Source organism: Sciurus vulgaris (genome assembly GCF_902686455.1).
Source record: "Sciurus vulgaris genome assembly, chromosome: 13".
In the NCBI taxonomy this organism is placed as follows: Eukaryota; Metazoa; Chordata; class Mammalia; order Rodentia; family Sciuridae; genus Sciurus; species Sciurus vulgaris.
In genome coordinates this window covers 61,750,724-61,769,203 of record NC_136474.1, presented here as the reverse complement: position 1 = coordinate 61,769,203, position 18,480 = coordinate 61,750,724, and the positions used below count along the sequence as shown (strand labels likewise).

Here is an 18,480-nt window from a genome sequence, read left to right as displayed (position 1 = left end):
GTGGCCAGTGGTTGGAAGCAACTTGAGGAAGACAAGTGACTAGACAAAAGAACAATCTAGGTGGAAGGTGCTGAAGAGACCTGCAGAGTGGATGCAGAGTGGACATGTCCACTCCACACTGCTCCATAGGACTGGGCTAGAAGTCACAGGTGGCAGACAGATGGGTACAGGAAAGAACTTTTTAGAGACTAAATGGAATGGGAGTGAGCTTTCTGACACTGGCCATATGAACTGCAGGCTGTCAGAGCATGCCAGAGGTGGGACAGACAGGGCCCCTGAACTCCAGAACTCCTCTCTAGACTTGGATTTGGAGGCTGTTGGAAGGACTGACACCATCCAGCAGGCTTGTGGAAAGAAGGACAACCACACCCAAGAGTTGGTGCTGATGTAACTTCAGTCTTTGAACTGTGCTCAGTGTGTCAACTAAGAGGAGGACCAGGATGGTGGTCAAGGATGGGAAGGAAGAGGAAGAGGAGGTTGCTGGCTCATAATATAAATATTCTGGTCAAAACTCCCCTCAAGGAATGTGGTCATAAATCTGGTTTCACTGTCATAATATACACAGAAGGACAGGGACACCTCATCCCCTCGAGATCAGTGGACATTGACACACTTCATTAGCACAGAGGAGTTGGAAAGAGGCTGAAGATTCTTCATAAGAAAATTATAAAATAAGGACTGAGAGTAGGTTCAATAGTCGTAGTGAGCTTCACAAATATTTTATCTGAAGCCTGTGCATATTTGTAGTTCTAGTTATTAGGAAGGCTGAGGATGCAGGCTTGAGCCCAGGGGTTCAAGACCGACCTGAGCAACATAGGGAGACCCCATCTTTTTAAAAAATATTTTTTTCATCTGACCACAATAGATCATATTTCAAATACATATGAAAGCCCAACATTCAGTCCTGAGGCCTCAGAAATGTTCTTCTGGGTGTAGCCTCTGCAGATGAGCAGAGTGAGAGCAAGCAGATGAGAGTACTCTTACCTCCAAAAAAAAGAACTGTCCTTACTTAAAGACCGAGTTCTATTGAACCAAATCTTTTTATGTATTTTTTATTTTTTCTAATTAGTTATACATGACAGTAGAATGCATTTTGACACATCATACATCACAAACCAGATCTTAGTAATAGCAGAAATCATTGTAAAAAAGAAACTTTAATGCACACTGAAAAACAAATTTTAGGAGGTAACATCCTGGTATTTCTTCAGAGCAGGTAGGTTGTGGAATTCCATATTCTCTTTACATACAGGGAGCACCTGAGATCCCACAGACAGGAAACAGGGAGAAGATAAATCCAAAGATTCATGCATCAGGTACACACCAAAATTCACCTGTGAACAAAACAGAGACAAGAAAGGCTAGGTTATTTTAGTGGTTAAAATAACTCTGTAGCCAGATATGGTGGTGCACACCTATAATCCCAGTGGCTCGAGAGGCTGAGGCAGGAGGGTCACAAGTTCAAAGCCAGCCTCAGCAAAAGCGAGGCGCTAAGCAACTCAGTGAGACACTGTCTCTAAATAAAATACAGAATAGGACTGGGGATGTGACTCAGTGGTCGAGTACCCCTGAGTTCAATCCCCAGTACCCCAAGAAATAAATTTGTAAATAATAATGTTTAAAATAAAATTAGATCTCTAGAAACATACTGGGACAAGTTACTTGGTTAGGTTCTACCTGTGACAGAGTAGAATATAATGAAAGTGAGGAGATTCCTAATTTCAGACCCCTAAGATTCTCTTTCCAAGGTGTCCTTTACCTACAGTTGCCCCACACCACTTTCCAGCTGGGTGATTCTTCTTACATTTCTCATACATCCTGTGCTTCCTTCAGAAGCATCTTTTATCTCCCCTCAGCTTCTGACCCCTGACAGGCTGATTTCCTCTGTTTCCTAATGCAAAAGTCACTTGGGAATCAAAATAGCAAAGTTCTGCACTTTCCTTGAGAATGAGAAATTGTAAGTTAAGCTCTCTGAATACCCCCAAAACAAAGATGGAAGGTCCAAAATGAAGAATGATGTAAATCTGCCAATAATGAAAGTGAGCCAGTTAGGGCCCTAAGGAGAACATGATAAACCCCCAAATCTGTTAGTTCCTGTGATAACAGATGTGGATACCCTTGTTCCCAGGCCCCAGGCTTGAAAATTAACTAAATTTCAAGTTCATTCCTTAAGATTTATGCTCATGTGGGTAAAGAGTACATAGTCCCTTCTGTACTCTCTTGACAACTTTCTATCTTAAAGTATTATAAAATTTAAAAACTAAAAGATTTATGCAACAATGCTGAGAAACAGCATTCCAGTACACCATAGTATCTGGGTCCACCCATCCCTTCTGTAGGCACCCTGAGTGGAGCAGGCTCAAGGTCCCTATATCCCCAGGGGATGTTGCCTGCATCAACTGGGCAGATGTGTTGGTACAGTACTCAAGTGCAACACCTCTACAGACCACATCTATACAGACACTTGTATAAGTCAAAAACTGCTTTTTAAAATTTCTATTGTTTCCCAGTGGGAGATTGAACCCGGGCCTCACACATGCTAAGCAAGCGCTCTACCACTGAGCTGCATCCCCAGCCCTAAAACCCTGCTTTTGAAGGAACACAGAGAACAGTTCAAAACATTTAATCATGAACTACCCCACCATCTTAGTGTTAGACATTGATTAAATGTTTGCACTATTTCTGTTAATTTTCTAGAATCCTTTTATGCAGCGTAACTGCTTCCTTGGCTCCCTGGAATTCTTCACCAACAGAGAGTCCCAAAAGAAAATATGAGACTGAAAACAAATGTTCCTAAGAATCAACATGTTAGTTCAACTTTTATAACCTGGAATCTGTAACAACAACATTTAACCATTTTAACCTTCAAGAAGATAAACTGGCAGAATTAATATAATAAAATGTACTGAATCTCTCTGTGTAGCTACTCTATTCACATTAAGCCATTTGACTCCCCATGAGATCTCTGCAGTGAAGAAAAAAATAATCAAGACAAAAGAATTACCTTACTTAATATCTTTATACTCTTTATGTCCTTGATAAAATTTGCAAGTACAAAAATACATAAATTTTTTTAAAAAAGAGGACCCAACATAAAGGAAAATAAGACAGAGTCACAGATGAGCTTAGGACCTTAAAGCTAGAACACCAGCCTTGGAATATGTAGCAAGATTCCTACTGACAAAAGTAATTCAGCACTATTATAATATAGTTCTGATTTTAAAGCAGGGTATTGTATTTTGCCGTCATGTTTACCTTTCTCTGACGACTCTCAGATAGTTTTTGGAAAATGTCTTGATTTCGTTGCCCAGTTTTCTGGTCAATGCAAATCATCTGGCATCTATGACAAGGCCCCAGAACCTGGCAGGTGAGATGAGAAAAAACAGAGTTGCCATGAAAGTGAGAGACCATCACACTTTGCAAAAAGGAATCATACAGAAATGCCCAAAACCCTAACTACAGAGAGCCAGAAAGTGGCACTTCCTCCCAATGCCTGCTTGTCAACCCAAAGGCTCCTGCTTCAGCACTGAAAAGAAAAAGAACAGGGGAGGGCTGGGGATACAGCTCAGTGACAGAGCGCTTGCCTGGCATGCATGAGGCCTGGGTTCAATCCCCAGTACCATGAGAGAGGGAAAAAAAAGAGCAAGGGCTTAAAGATGAGTGCGGCTTAAAGATGATCTTGCGAGTTCTCAGGGGATGCTGGGAGATCAAAAAGTAAAGAAGGAAAGCACTCAGTGACTAGAAAAACAAACCAGAAGAAGAAAAACCCCAGACAGCCAGCACTGGGCCACTGAGGGAAAGCCATCAGAAAGAACCTTCATGGGCTTATGTCTTTCAACCAGCAACTTCACATCTAGGAATTTAACCTAAGAAACAAATCAGAAATGTAAACACAGAGTTAAATGCAAGAATTTGCCCTCCTCTTTGATAGTAGGGAAAACTTGATAACATCTTAAATGGCAATAATAGAAAAGAATGGTGAAGCAGATCAGGCTACGTATAAAACATAGGCATTATAATTAATGTATAAAGGTCTTTAAATAAAATGGGGAAATATTTGTTTTCTAAGTTAAATAAGTAGGAAGCACAATTATTTTTATGAGAGTGTATCATTTCAATGTGTGTGCATACATATGTACATACATCTATATATCACATACAAACACATGAAACATAATACCAAGCTGCCTAACACAAATCATACTGCATGGTAGAATATCTACATTCAGTGGCCATGATCTTCTATTGCTTTGATAGCAAGAAAATCTCCCACAAATGTTAATGTTTAAAAAGGCAGTTTACAGCCAAGTGTGGTGGCACATGCCTGTAATCCCAGCAACTCTGGAGGCTGAGGCAGGAGGACAGCAAGTTCAGTCAGCCTCAGCAAAAAGTGAGGTGCTAAGCAACTCAGTGAGACCCTGTCTCCAAATAAAATACAAAATAGACCTGGGGGTGTGACTAAGTGGTTGAATGGCCCTGAGTTCAATCCCTGGTACAAAAAAAAAAAAAAGGAAGTTTACAATTTAACTGTAATGAGACATTTCTTTGCTTGCACACATAAAAGATGCAAAGGTATTTATTTTTTCTTTTTGTTTTGGTTTGTGTTTCTGTTTGTGTTTTTGAGATAGGGTCTTGCTATGCTGCCCAGACTGGCCTTGAACTTCTGAGTTCAAATGATCTCAGCCTCCTGAGTAGCTGGGACCACAGAAGCACATCACCCTGCCCAGTTACTGGATTTTCTTAGAACCATTTCTCCTCTGCTCACTCATGGGCACTGAAATTAGAAGCACTCCCCTACTCTGGATGTGTCTTGGTCTGTTCCTATCAATCACATTCTGGCCATTAGGCATTAAACTAGTGGAGAAATAACTTCTCTGTGGTACCAAAATCAAGATGCCCAGACCATTCAGGCAGCCAAAGTGTGCCGTACTGGACCTTTGTCCCACGGCTTGCCCATGATGCTCAGCCAATTCACCACCTCTCCAAACCTCATCTCCACATCCAGCAGCTTGGCTCGCTTTGACAAAGATTCCGGACACTATTTCAGGGATGTCATGCCCCAGCCTGGCCCTCAATTGTACTCAAAAACGGAAACTATCACTGCTGTACACCAGGATCCCTGAGATGGAACAGGAGCAGCACAGCCCTCAACAGGAAAATGTTAGACTCCCCGGGCCTGGTGCCTGAGGAAGGGATGCCAAGGCCCACAGAGCCCACCAGCCCCAGATCCAGGGCTTAAAGAAGAGTGCCTGTGCTTCTTGAAAGTTCCCCAACAGACAACAATCTTGGGTCACTTTGTTCAAAAGACCCTCTTAAAGCAGTTTTTCAAGCTGGTAGAAGGAGGGAAACTTTCACTCTTCAAACACAGATACAAAGAAAATAATTTTCTTAAAATGTTGTCCTCTTTGAGCTTTTTTTTCTGGTGCTCTCATCAATTGGTATTTTAAAAACTTGTGCGCGAGCATATAAACTCCTTGAAAAATAAGCCAAAGGATCCAGAAGCTTGAAGGAATAAAAGAGAAAACATTAGCAGTGTCTTCCATTCCCATCCTCAGGGACAAGCACTGCTTAAGGACTATGGCTCATCCCAGATCCTGGCATCCAACTGCACGCAACCACACATCTGTAAGGTGTGGACACACCCTGATATTGGAGAAGCCACTCAGGTCTCTTTTCAATTACTCCACAATGCACAATGGACATCCTTCCACACCAGTGTAGGGAGAACCACCTCATCCTCAGGTTTTGCAATTTTCACCGTGGATGACTCGGCTTTCCTGTGAATGGATATACTTAGTTCTTCTCCTTTGGAATCACATAAGAGGTTTCTAAGGCTTTGCTGTTTTCAATGATTTTGCAGCAGAGATCTCAATTCACACTATTCTTTTTTTAATTTGGATTTGTTTAAGGATCAACTTCCCCAAATGAGATGATAAGGTCAACAGTATAAAAGTACTTATGACTTGATATCCAGTAAAAATTGTTTTCCAAATTTTTGCTGAAGCAACAGATTCAGCATGGAGTACTATCATCAGTGAACATCTTCCAAGCACTTATCTTTTGAAAGGCACAGCATTAACTATATCTTATATTATTTAATGATTGCCCAGGACTGCATTGTATGGATCTATCATAATTGATGTACCCTACTTCCCTGTTATGGATACTTAGGATGTTTCCAAATTTTTCATAATTACAGTAATACTTCAGTAAGTAATCTGGCAATATGTCTTTGTACACTTGAATAAGTATTTTTTGTAATTTCTACAAGTGACATCATTGAGCCAAAGGGCAGGCAAAACTTAACTTTATTGCTTTATTTTTAAATTTTTTTTTAGTTTTAGATGAACACAACACCTTTATTTTATTTATTTATTTTATTTTTTAATGGGGTGCTGAGGATCGAACCCAGTGGCTCACACATGCTAGGCAAGAACCCCACCACTGAGCTACAACCCCAGCCCCAAATCTTAACTTCATTAGTTGCTATTTATTCAGAACAGTGACCAAAAGACAGCAAAGCATGCCAAGAGGTCATCTCAGAAAGGTTCCTTGATTGGGTTTTTCTTGGATTTATATCTCAGGTACCTGTTCCAGGTGAGATCCTGATAGTGCTCCAGTCTAGTTTCGTTTTCTCTCTCTTCTTCTTTTGTTTCTTCCTTTCATCCTCCCTCCCTCTCTCCATATATCCAACATGAAATATTTAGTGCCTACTTTGTGCCAGACAGAATATTCAAGAGCAGGTATCTTTAAAACAGCAGAGACACCATGATGGGAAATAAGGAAGAGAAGAAGAGGTCAGGGTGGAGGGATGAGGAGAAATGGCAGGAAGGTTGGAGTCAGAGACAGGTCTGTAGCGTAGAGTCTGGGAAAGAATAAAGATAGCTTTACAATGGTGGGGAGCAGCTGCCAAGATAAGAGGAAGTTTGAGAGTTAAGTGAATAAATAAGATCACTGGAATCTTTTATTATATCATGTAATTCACCACCTCCCCTGGCCCAGATCTGAAATTCTTTAATGAAGATTAAACATTTAGTGCTTTTCTGGATGCTAAGGTGATACACCCTTTCAGCACAGAACCTGGACCAAGGGAGCCATATTAAAGCCAGTTTATACCACTGGGTAATATACTACCATTAAAATCATTCCTTCCCCTCTGCAGGGCTGAGTGCATTCCCTGAAGATAAGCTATCCTTCTGTCCCTAGTTATTCCTTATATTTCCAGTCCATTTTCTCAACAATTATGTATTAGGTGCTAATCGAACCAGGACTGTTCTAGGCCCAAGAGGTATAGCAGGGTACAAAACAGACTTGGTCCCCACCCTAATACGCTCTGGAAGGATGAAATGAGCAGTTACCATGCAGGGTGTGTGGACCAGGGTCATCCTTTCCAATGAGGCACCCTCTGATCTGAGACCATGGAGCCACATGCCAGGCAGAAGGGACAGCAAGAACAAAAGTGCAAAGACAGGCAGGTTGACTTGTTTAGAGGATGGAAGAAAAAATTAGTATCAGAGGCAAAGAGCAGAAGAGGTGATGGGCTCAGAGAGGACAACAGGGTCAGATCTCACGGGGCCTTGTTAGCTGTAAGGAATTCAGATTTTAACCTGAGACTTTTCTTCTCTTTCTCATGTTTTGAAATCCAAAGATTTGGGGAGCACAGAGCTTGAGGGGAGATAACATCAATGACTTTCCATCTGCATACAATCTCCTCCTCCAGAGCTGCCAGAGAGGACAGAGGGCAGCGCACAAGGAGGAGGTAGTGTGAACGTGGGCACCAAGGGATCACAGGCTTCTGGGTCCCCCTCCACATGCTCCAGACTGCCAGAAAATCCAAGTTTCAGGAGCATGAATTCTTATAGACAAAAGTCCCAAGAAAACGGAGTTTAAGCCTAGATGTGATCATGGTATAGAGGCAGCACGATGCCCTCTGGTGGTCTGGATAGGCACATTCTCTATTCCTTATTTCAAATTGACCACAGCCACACTCATGGGAAATAAAGAATGGACCATTCAAAGAGGCATCCCAGAATGCTGAGGTCCTTCTGCTGAGATTCTATGGGTAAGAAACAAGAATTTCCACCTGTCACCACCCAGGTATGGAGTTGAGTCAGTCATCATTGGCAAACCTTAAGAAAAGATGTTAGAACTTCCAGGAACTTACCTGGAAATGCAAGGAGCCAATTGAGATCTCACCCCATTTCTCTTCTTCAAAAGCCCTGGTTCCATTGGTAATAATATTGGCACGGAAACGCGAGATGAGATCTTTCATTGGGAATAATTCCTCCTTTTCATTCTCATCACTGTTTTGGACATACCAAAAAGAGTGAATGCATGGTTGCAAAAATTCAGCGTGCCTGCCACACGATGCCTGACTTTATCAACTCTACTCCAGCCTGACCGCATAAGGCCAAAAACGGTCATGTGCTAAGGATACATCAGCAGCCCCTTTGAGATGTGGTCTCACCTCCAGGGAGCAGCCCACAAAGGCAGGCAAAGGGTGAAGAGACCTAGTTGAAGAGATGAAGGACATTGGAAACCAGATGAACAAAGTTCAAGTTAATGAACTTGTTGAGAAAATGCCAATTCTACAAAGTGGGACATGATAAGACATTCAAAATGCTGTCAATGGGACTAAGTGACAAAAGCACCAAGACCACATACTCTTTTGGATAGTAAAACATCATAAAGAAATATAGAGGAAGTTTCCTAACTTTCATTCAATCTGATTTTTAACCAGCATTTTCTAATTTTTTCATTCGTTTTAAATTTTTGTTTATTACCAAAACGTTCCACAAAATGGCACTCTGCACCTCTACGCTCCCCTCACCCCCACGCAGAGAAACACACTGAAAATAAGTCTTAACATTTCTCCAGCAAAAGAACACAGTAGGTATGATCCCATTACATGAGGTCTAAAAGCAGGTAAAACTATCTAGAGCCAAAAAAGTTAAAAAAAAAGAGGTGACCTTCAGTGGGGTTGACTAAGAGCAGGCAAAAGAGAGGTTTCTGGGGTATGTCCTCCATTTACTCTGGCTATGGATTACATGGATGCAGACATTTGTAAAACATCCATGGAGCTGTGTACTTATGATTTTTGCACTCTTCGTACTTCATTTAAAAAAAATTTTTTTTTAAGTCATGGGAGGGGGTCCTTGAACATGGTAGAATTTGTCCTAGAAACAGAACTGAAAAGCTAAAGGGTTGGGGGAGAAGGGCTGTCAAGACTACACCAATTCCTTCCAGATGGCCAAGGGCATGTGAAAAGCCAAGGACCAGTTCTAGATTCACCACAAGCCATATGCAGCTCCCACACCCTATGAGAACAGCAGCTTCCTCTGCTGGCTGACAGGGTTAGCACTTGGCTGTCCTAAAGTCCTTTGATTCTAAATTTGCTTTCTGGGATGTACACAGTTTGTGATTTGTAAAAGGGGAAGTTATAAGTCTGAAAACTACTGTGCATGAGAAAGTCCACTGAATTTTTAAATTCAGCACAGAAAAATACCATGCAGGTGCCCCAGAAACCCTCGCCCTGTACTAGTCTTGGGCTCAGTACTTCCCACCTTTGACCACCCGCCCCACTCATTACCCTTGCTCTAAACCAGATTGTGGGAAATGTCGCCTCCTCCTGGTAGGAACCAGGACTGCAGCAAGCCTGTCCCCACCTCCTATCTTGCACACACCAGGAATCCCACAAAACTGCAGACCCACTCTCTCCTGGTTTGGGTGCTTGTGAAGGAGAATTCCTCAGTGCCAAGAACATTCAGTGAACACAAAAGACCCTGAAACTCTGTCACAATTCTGTTCATAAGGAGGACTATTGTATTTAATTTCTACAAACCTATCTTTGTAGAGGCCCAGGAGGGGCACTTGGCTGCTTTTATTAAGTTGTACGTGTTTTTGAGTGTGCACAGGTATGCACATCACCACGTGGACAATCAGTGTCACAGGAGGCCCAGCTGCCAGTCCTCCTGTGGTGTGCACACATCTCCCTGGCCTGTGGAGTAGGAATGAGGAGTTGTGCCCATCACAGCTCTGGCAAAACAGGTGGGGGTTTTTCCCTAACAACCTGGCTATCATGGGACTTCAGTTCCCTCGGAAGAACGGTGGGGGGGTGGTGTCCAACCATGACCCTTTCCAGAGCTGGAGTGACCTCCTAACCCCATCAGGACCCTCAGAAGAGCACTGGGTGGCAATGAGTAGGCAGGGGTGCTAGCTCTGTCTGATGGTGCAACTGATAATCAAAGCAAGCTTGAAATGACAATGTAAAAAGCCTTCACAGCCGCTCCTTCTCAGTCCTCAAAATGCCTGTGTGAAGTAGGGCAGGGCTCCTAAGGGACAGGAGACAGCGGGAGGGTGGGCAATGAAACTGGGTCAAATTGATGGCAACTCAATTAAAACAAAAGTTAAAAAATGGAAATAATTAAATGAGAGCTAGGGGTTCTCCACCAAGATCTTGAAGGTGTCAAGGAGCATTGGATGATGTTATACTATAGTTTGGATCTTAAGGGTCCCCCCGCCCCCACCCCACAAAGACCCATGTGGCAAAGGTTTGGTCCCCATAGCGGCGGTATTGGAAGGGGGTGGAAACTTTAAGAGGTGAGGTCTAGTAGGAGGTCTTTGGGTCACTGGCAGAGCAGGGAAGGAAACTTTGAAAGGAACTGTGGGACCCTGGCCTCTTTCTCTTTTTTTCATTGGTTTGTCATAAGGTCAACTAGTTTTGCTCCTGCCGTAAAGTGCCACCACAGGCCCAAAGCAACAAGGTCAAACCTGGACTGAAACCTCTACAATTATGAGCCAGAATAGACCTTTCTCTTCATAAGTTGGTTATCTGAGGTACTTGTTACAGTAACAGTAAGCTGATTAATACAGTATGGAAAAAGAGAACCCTCAGGCAGGTTAATAGGAATTGGTCAATAAAGCTTGCTGATTTCTCTGAGCCTTGTATGCTCATATATAAATGAAGTCTGGACTCAATGACTCTCAGATCCTTCCTCCCCAAGTAGGAGCTGGGCCTCACTCCCAGGGGCAGGTGGTTAACTGGTCTGCTAGTTCCAAGGAAAGGATCTTACCTGATGCATAATTGCTGCTGAAGTTCCAGAATACTCGATGTGTTTATCAGCAGATATTGTGCCTCATTCACCAGGGAAAGGGTCGCTGTTGTGCCAAAAGGCTGATCTGAAAATGATGGAGCATTGAAAAAGAAGAGCTGCTTTCTTGGAATGCTAATGAATCCTGTTTGCGTGAACTTGAATTTTCAAAAGGCAGACACTATTTATACAAGGGGAAAGAAAATCAAGCACTGGCAAAAGCAAAAATGTTTTAAGCATGGGGTCAGACCTCCCAATAAGCAGAAAGGAAAAATGAGTTTCTAGAATATTCAGTTTAAAATAATCTGGAGAAACCAGGCATGGTGGCACACACCTGTAATCCCTGAGTCTTGAGAGGCTGAAGCAGGAGGATCCCAAGTTCAAAGCCAGCCTCAGCAATTTAGTGAGACTCAAAACAACTTACAGAGACTCTGTCTCAAAATTTAAAAAAAAAAAAAAAAAAAAATTTAAAAGGCTGAGGATGTGGGTCAATGGTTAAGCACCCCTGGGGTTTATCCCTGATACTACTACTACTACTACTACTACTACTAATAATAATAATAATAATAATAATAATAATCTGGAGAAAATAACAATAATAAAATGTGAGCATGAAAGTGTTCCAACAATGAAGACTGAAAATGAAAGTGTTCCAACAATGAATGGAGATGATTCTTAGAGCAGGAGAAACAGGCAGAGGGGCAGCACAGGTATAGCTTTCCTTAAGACAGGACAAAGCAGAGGGGCTTAATGAGGCAGCAGGCCCAGGAAGATATTCTAAGTCTAATCAGGGAAAAGATATTGACTTTTAAAATCATGAAAGATTTTAAACTACTAAAAGGAAAATAAAACTATTAAAAGAAAATCTCAAATCCACTGGCATCCTATCACTTGGCTTTGTTTAAAGGGCCCGCCCTCACTATTTTTACCCTACCTGTAGATTAAAAGGGCCAGGGCCTAGTGAACATCTCCAAACCAGGATTGTGGACCCCAGAGTATATGAGATAGGCCAGATCCTTTACTTCCATTTACCCTCACTGACAAAATGGCTCCGTCAGAAAAGGGAGTTCCAATCCCAGCCCCTCCACAAAAGGTCCTTCTCCCACTTCACAGAGGAAAGGCCACAGGTCCCCGAAGACACCCTGACTGGCCCTGGGGGCTGAAAATCTCCCGAATGGCAAACAAAAGGCCCATTCAAAACCTTGGAGCCGGGGCTGAGAAAATGTCTCCAAAGCTTGGGCGAGTGACCCTCCTAGAAGTCCAATGGACTTCAATTTTTCACTGAAACACAAAACTAAAGAACCTAAGTAAGTTTTCAAGTGACAGATGATTAAAGGCATTTTAATGTTAGATCCCTGTGCTTCAGTCACAGAACTCAGAAGAAAGGTTTGAGTGACAGTATGTTAACCAAAACCTCCTTCCTTCCCCAGCTCATTATTACTGAAATGAGGTTTCTCAGAAGAGAGCAATGCTGAGCATGAGCAGGTCTGGCCATAAGTGACAGTCATTCACGGATGTGGGAACAAGTGACTGGAAACCTGCTGGCTCTGTAAAGGATTAATTTTCATCAGTTTTTACTTGTTATGTTTAATAAGTGTTTTGTAAAATATATAAATATATATATTGCTTTGATCAATTGGATACCTTTTAAATTATAATAAAAACACAATAATCTCCCCAAAAAGTTTCCTAACACATGTAGATTATGATCACAGAAAACTCCAAAAAAATTTTAATGTATTTCAATTTAATTTTAATTTTATACAAATATCAAAGGGTGACCAAAAAAAAATTTCAAGCATAAAATATAAAACACTTAAGATAAAATTTGGAGGGAAAAGGGAAAGGAAATTAAAGTCGAACAAGGAAAAGGAAAGAAATAAAATTTCTGACCATTTAATGGCATGTATAAATGAATACTCAGGAGATTCAAATTGCTATGATATTAATGTTTCACTGGTCATGTTTAAAAGGGTCCTGCACAACTTTTATCTTAAAAATGACAATATTTCCAATGTGTTAGAAATCACATCCTTTGCAACTGTTTAAATTATTTTAAAAATTTAAAGGATGTAAAAATATGCAAGTGAGGGAATGTGGCTTTAAAAATTTCTCCTCAGATGAACAGGGTGCACATGCCTGTAATCCAGTGGCTTGGGAGGCTGAGGCAGGAGGATTGCGAGTTCAAATCCAGTCTCAACAAAATTGAGGCCCTAAGCAACTCAGTGAGACCCTGCCTCTAAAGAAAATACAAAATAGGGATAGGGATATGGCTCAGTGGTTGAGTGCCCCTGAGTTCAATCCCCAGTACCAAAAAGAAAAAAATTCTCCTAAGATATACCAACACAAAAAAGACCTGAGGCCTAGATGCAGAGAGCTCTGCTGTGAGTGTCATCCTTGAAGTAGAGTCACAGGCTGACTCTCCACCATCCTGGGCCATGCAGGTGATGGGCTTGTGTCTCCTCTGCACCCAACACCTTAGTCTCATCCAGGCCCCCAATTCCCCTTGGGAATCTTTGATTCCCAAGCCTCCTGCTCTGATGCTGCCACCATGCCAAGGCAGGAGTGTCTTTCTAACACAAGTGGGGTCATGAAATGTCCCAATAAAATTCACTAATGAGTCCTGCAGCCACAAGGTAAAGCACAGACTCCTCAGTGGCACACAGGTGCAGCTCTCGCCCTGCACTCCCCTGCCCACATCTGACCCTCCTAAACCCTTCTCTGAGCCCAGGTGTGCTAAACTCTGCCACCTGCTCCCACAGCTCCAGAGTAACCTTTCCACCTCAGGAAAATCCCTGCTCTCCTGGGAAAACTCAACTCGACACCCACCTGAAGCCCTCTGGTTCATTTCAGGTGCAGAGGATCCTCCCACACCTCTGTGCCATCCCCTTATGTTGTAGTGTGGCTGTCTGCAGAGAAATCATCTCACCAGACTAGGAACAAGACCTGATACTCTCAGCCAGCCTCCCAGGACCCAGCCAAACCCATGTCTTCAGCAGGAGCCTTGAATGATTGGAACTTAAAGATTTCATTGCTGTTCATTCTCCAGATAATTTATAAGGGTGGCACTGATCCTGACAAATCCCACACTTACATTTCTCTACCCATGAAAATGCCCATTTCTTTCTCCCCTTCAATTATGTCTTGAAGTTTACCCACATCCAACTGCCATCAGTTAATCTCCTCCATGAAATGAGTATGAAATTGTCCCTTCCCTGTCACATAGCAAGTCAAATTCTTTCCAAAACTTTTAAAAGTCTAACGAGATGATATCCTTTGACTCCTCTTTTTGAGACTTTTTCAAGGATTCATAGATTAACCTATGAAAGCCCCTAGAACTGGTTATTGATCACTATATGGCCAAAATGCTGTTCAGATTTACAAGTCAGTCTCTCTGGAAGCTGGTCATCTGGTCCCTGGGAGCCAGCTCATCTTTAAATCAACTAGCAATATAATAACGATCCATTCATTCATTCATCTAGCACTTACTGAGCAACTACTATGTGTTGCTCCCAAGATACAGCACCAAAGAAAATAGACAACAATCCCTGTTCTCACAGAGCCTACACTCCAGGAGAAGGAAAACAGAACAAAGAATAGTGAAAATCACACAGGGTCAACAAAATGAGAAAAGTCCATGAACAATAATCTAACAGGGAAGGCCACCAAGGAGATTCAGGCACAGATTGCAATTCTACAGGGGGCGGGTTGCAAGGGTTCCCTGAGAAGGTGACAGCTAAGTGACACCTGAAAAGGATCTTTTCTGCACAGAAGGGCCAGTTAACTTTCCAAGTACTTTCTTCTCCACTTTCTCACTTTATCGTAACAATGGCTCACAGTGGGGGAAATGTCAAAACACTTAAAAGTCAAGTAGTTAACATCTACAGAAGTCGAGGCACCAGGGGGTTCCAGGATTTGTCGAGGTTTCATGTCTGTTGGGTGACAGAACTAAAAATTCAGGTTTCTTTGTTTCTGTATCTGATCTGAGGACATAGCAAGCCATTAATGTTTTAATTTAACACAACTGAATTGTGCCTCTAAACATATGGGATTGAGGCTGAAGGCTTGAGCAGGAGTAGGGAAGGTGGTGCTAAGCCCTCCTTGACATCCTTGGGGAATCATGTACCCACTCTTCCTCTGACCTGGGGTCACTGCAGTAGCTTTCTGCCAAAGGTAGACCACCCCTGTTTCCTGCATGTGTGCAAGTGACCCTATAAATCCATTTCATGGGCTGCTTTTGATGCATGCAGAGGAAGCCAGAGGACAGGGTCTGACCTCTCAGAATCCTTCCAAAATGTAATACCTTTTCCATGTTTCTTCTTTGCATTTCTCTGGAAGCTTGAACTTTGTTTGATTAAGTGATATGGACGGCCAAAAAACCTTGACAACCAGCTTGCAATTTTTTCTCCACAGTCGTAAGTATTTACTCTGGCAAGAAAAAGAAAAAGATGAACTTTTATATAGTATTTCTTTAAAAGACAAAATAAGCTAAAAAAAAGGTCAGATTAAAAATAGAATATTGCATAAGCCCCTAAGGAGAAGACAGCCTGAAGTAGCAGGTGGCAAGAGAGTCGGAAATCTCTTTGCTGCTCTCTCTCCTGTGCTTTGAAACCCAAGTACATGTTCCTTATTTGAGTGCCAATGGTTCCAAGGGTAAATAAAATACCTCTAACCTCTAGTATCCCAAAAGCTTTATTAACCAAAATACTGCATTCCCCACAATGCAGCCAAGTGAAATGCACCACCAGGGATGAGCCTGATAAATAACTGAGCATGTTCTTAGATGTCTAGAATTCTACCAGAAGATTTGCTATAGCAACATATAAAAAATGGTTGCCCAAAATTCATTGCCCTAACTGAAAACATGCTAGAATGAATGTTTAAATTGGCCAAAATAGTTAAGTTGGTCCAAGTAGTGGGAAGAAAATACAGAGCTGCTGCACTCCTCGGTCTCCAGGGTGGAGACTGTGCCCAAGATGCTCAACTGTACTGACAGTCTTCTCATAAGTTCCCTCATGCACTATCCTGGGGGTGTGGCCATCAGAGTCCCAGAGAGATCCTCCATCCAGGGGTACCAATGACTTGGATCTTATTTGAATGTAACTTTGGTATTTAACATATTACATTATGACTTGCATTATTATGTATGTTCACAGCAGCACAGATAGAAATGTAATCTGATTTGATGTCCATGCAGTATCACCACCTACTAAACACAGAACTACCCACTATCAAGTTCAAAGTGCTAACTAGTAGGTAATTGACATTTGAAAAACTTTTCATTATTTAATGAACTGTTATATAGTCAGCTGTTATGGGGGTGGGGGCAGTAGAATAGGTTGGTATTAGATGGCATAGGTTTCCCATGATTGGAAAATTTGCTATTTCACATTTTCCATGAAGATCACAAGGGCTGCAGACATTTGTGTATTCAAAAAGAGATTTTATAAACATGCACCATCAAGAAATTTTAAAAAAAGCTATCACATTCAACCCCACTCTACATTTCCTAGATTTTAGTAAATGATTTATCAACAACCCAGTTAAGTAATACTTCACAATTATATGGTATGTACATGAGTCACCTCCTGAACACTCTACTTTAGACACCTGAGGGCCATCTTGACACCCCTTTGCACTCAGTCTTCTCACCCAACCCAGTTCTGTTTGTAGAATATTTCTGAAGTCTATCTGATTTCCTCTCTGACCCTGGTCCCGCCTCTCATCTCACCTGTGTTGCTAACACAGGTGCTCACTGGCCTTCCTGCCTGCACCCCTCCCTAATCTAACTACTCTCCACCCACTAGCCAGTCTTTGCAAAATGTGAACCAAGTTTCTTCCCATGGGGTAGCTCTGGACTGTTGCAGTGGCCTCCAAACTAATCCTGTTCTCCCACGCCATGCTCTGCTGGGAGAACACAGGCATTCTAGTGGGAGTAACTGAAAAAACAACATGTAGGAAACAATAAATGAGAAGGAGACAAATATAGAAGAGCAAATGGAGATGTGAAGCCAACTTCTGTGGGTGGTCAGGGGGTCATCTGAGAAGGAGGCTTTGGGGCAGAGCCCTGATGGAAAGAATACTAATGGAGGGGAGGAATGAGCCCTATAGGGTTATAAATAGGGGAAAAAACATTCCAGATAGAGGGACAGCAAACACGAAGAGTTTATAAAGGAGCATGCTTGGTAGGTGTGAAGAATACCATGGAGGCCATCTGATCAGAGTGAGTGTGCAGAACAGTGGGTGGAGGGTGTGGCAGATGACAGGCTGCCCAAGATAATGCTCTCTTCCCCCTCTGTGCCACCCTGCTAACACAGCCAAGACTTTACCCTGTTTCAGAGTCTCACCTGTCTGCACAGACCTTGCTCTGGCAAATCTGAGCCCGTTCACTGTCCTCCTCAAGAGGTACCTCTATAGGTTCCATCCCTAGTGAACAGAGATGAAGACACACTTACCATCATGGACAAAGAACAGCTATGCAAGAAAAGCCCACGGTCATAAAATACACAGGAATTGCAATGACACTGGAATTTGGTTGGATCAAGAAAGTGTCTGGGTCCTGGAAATCTTTTAAGAACATAAAGATTTTCTTCAGCATTATCAGTGTCACCAACAGCATGTGTTTTAAGCAGGTTTCTCATAAAAGATTCTATGCAGAGACAATTGCATCCATAGTCTGTAAATTACTCTGAAAGATTTTTCTATTCTATGTGACCCACATACTGAGATCATTGTTCCCTAAGCTTACCTTAAATTCTTTAGAAAGAAGCAGTCAGGCATGAAGTCTCATTCTATAAAGATATCAGCCTAGAGTGTCAAAATTCTCAATCCCTGGGAATCAGCATCAAATTGTATTCCTGCATCAATCATCATTATTGCAAAAATAACTAATAATAACAATAACACGATGTCAGTGGAGTAGGAAAGCTATACTTTTTTTCTTTATAAAGGAAGATATAACATACATACACTGAATAAGTAATTATAATTAACATGTTATTATCCTGGGTATTTGCACTTGAACAAAAAGGATACAATTTTTAAAAGGGTACAATAAGAGAACATTATGCATCAGTCTAAGTGATAAAAATAGACAAAAAAAAAAAAAAAACAAAACACTGAACTCAGGAATGTATTTCTGCCAACAACTGGGGATATAACTTAGTGGTATAGCAGTTGCCTAGCAAGCATGAGGTCCTGGGTCCGATCCCTAGTACCACAAGAAAAGAAAAAAAAAAAAAATTACTGCCATGTAGTACTGACTATCAGGGATAGGCAGTATAGACAAGCCACAAATGTACTATATTGCATTAATAGATTATGAGAGAAAAATATGATAACCAATAGATGAAGATAATGCATTTAGTTAAGAATTGACAATCTTGATAAA

The 18,480-nt window shown here is 41.8% G+C and overlaps 1 protein-coding gene across 1 annotated transcript in view; it reads right to left on the bottom strand.

Moving 5' to 3' along the window:
* Positions 1-1,036: 1,036 nt before the first annotated feature.
* The window catches only part of MOCOS (molybdenum cofactor sulfurase), a 49,415-nt gene continuing 31,971 nt past the window's right edge, over positions 1,037-18,480 (bottom strand). The window contains 6 exon segments of the mRNA XM_079109356.1: positions 1,037-1,334; positions 3,256-3,360; positions 8,165-8,303; positions 11,073-11,178; positions 15,394-15,518; positions 17,438-17,516. Of these exon segments, the coding sequence (XP_078965482.1) occupies positions 1,182-1,334; positions 3,256-3,360; positions 8,165-8,303; positions 11,073-11,178; positions 15,394-15,518; positions 17,438-17,516 (707 nt within the window). The 3' untranslated portion in view covers positions 1,037-1,181.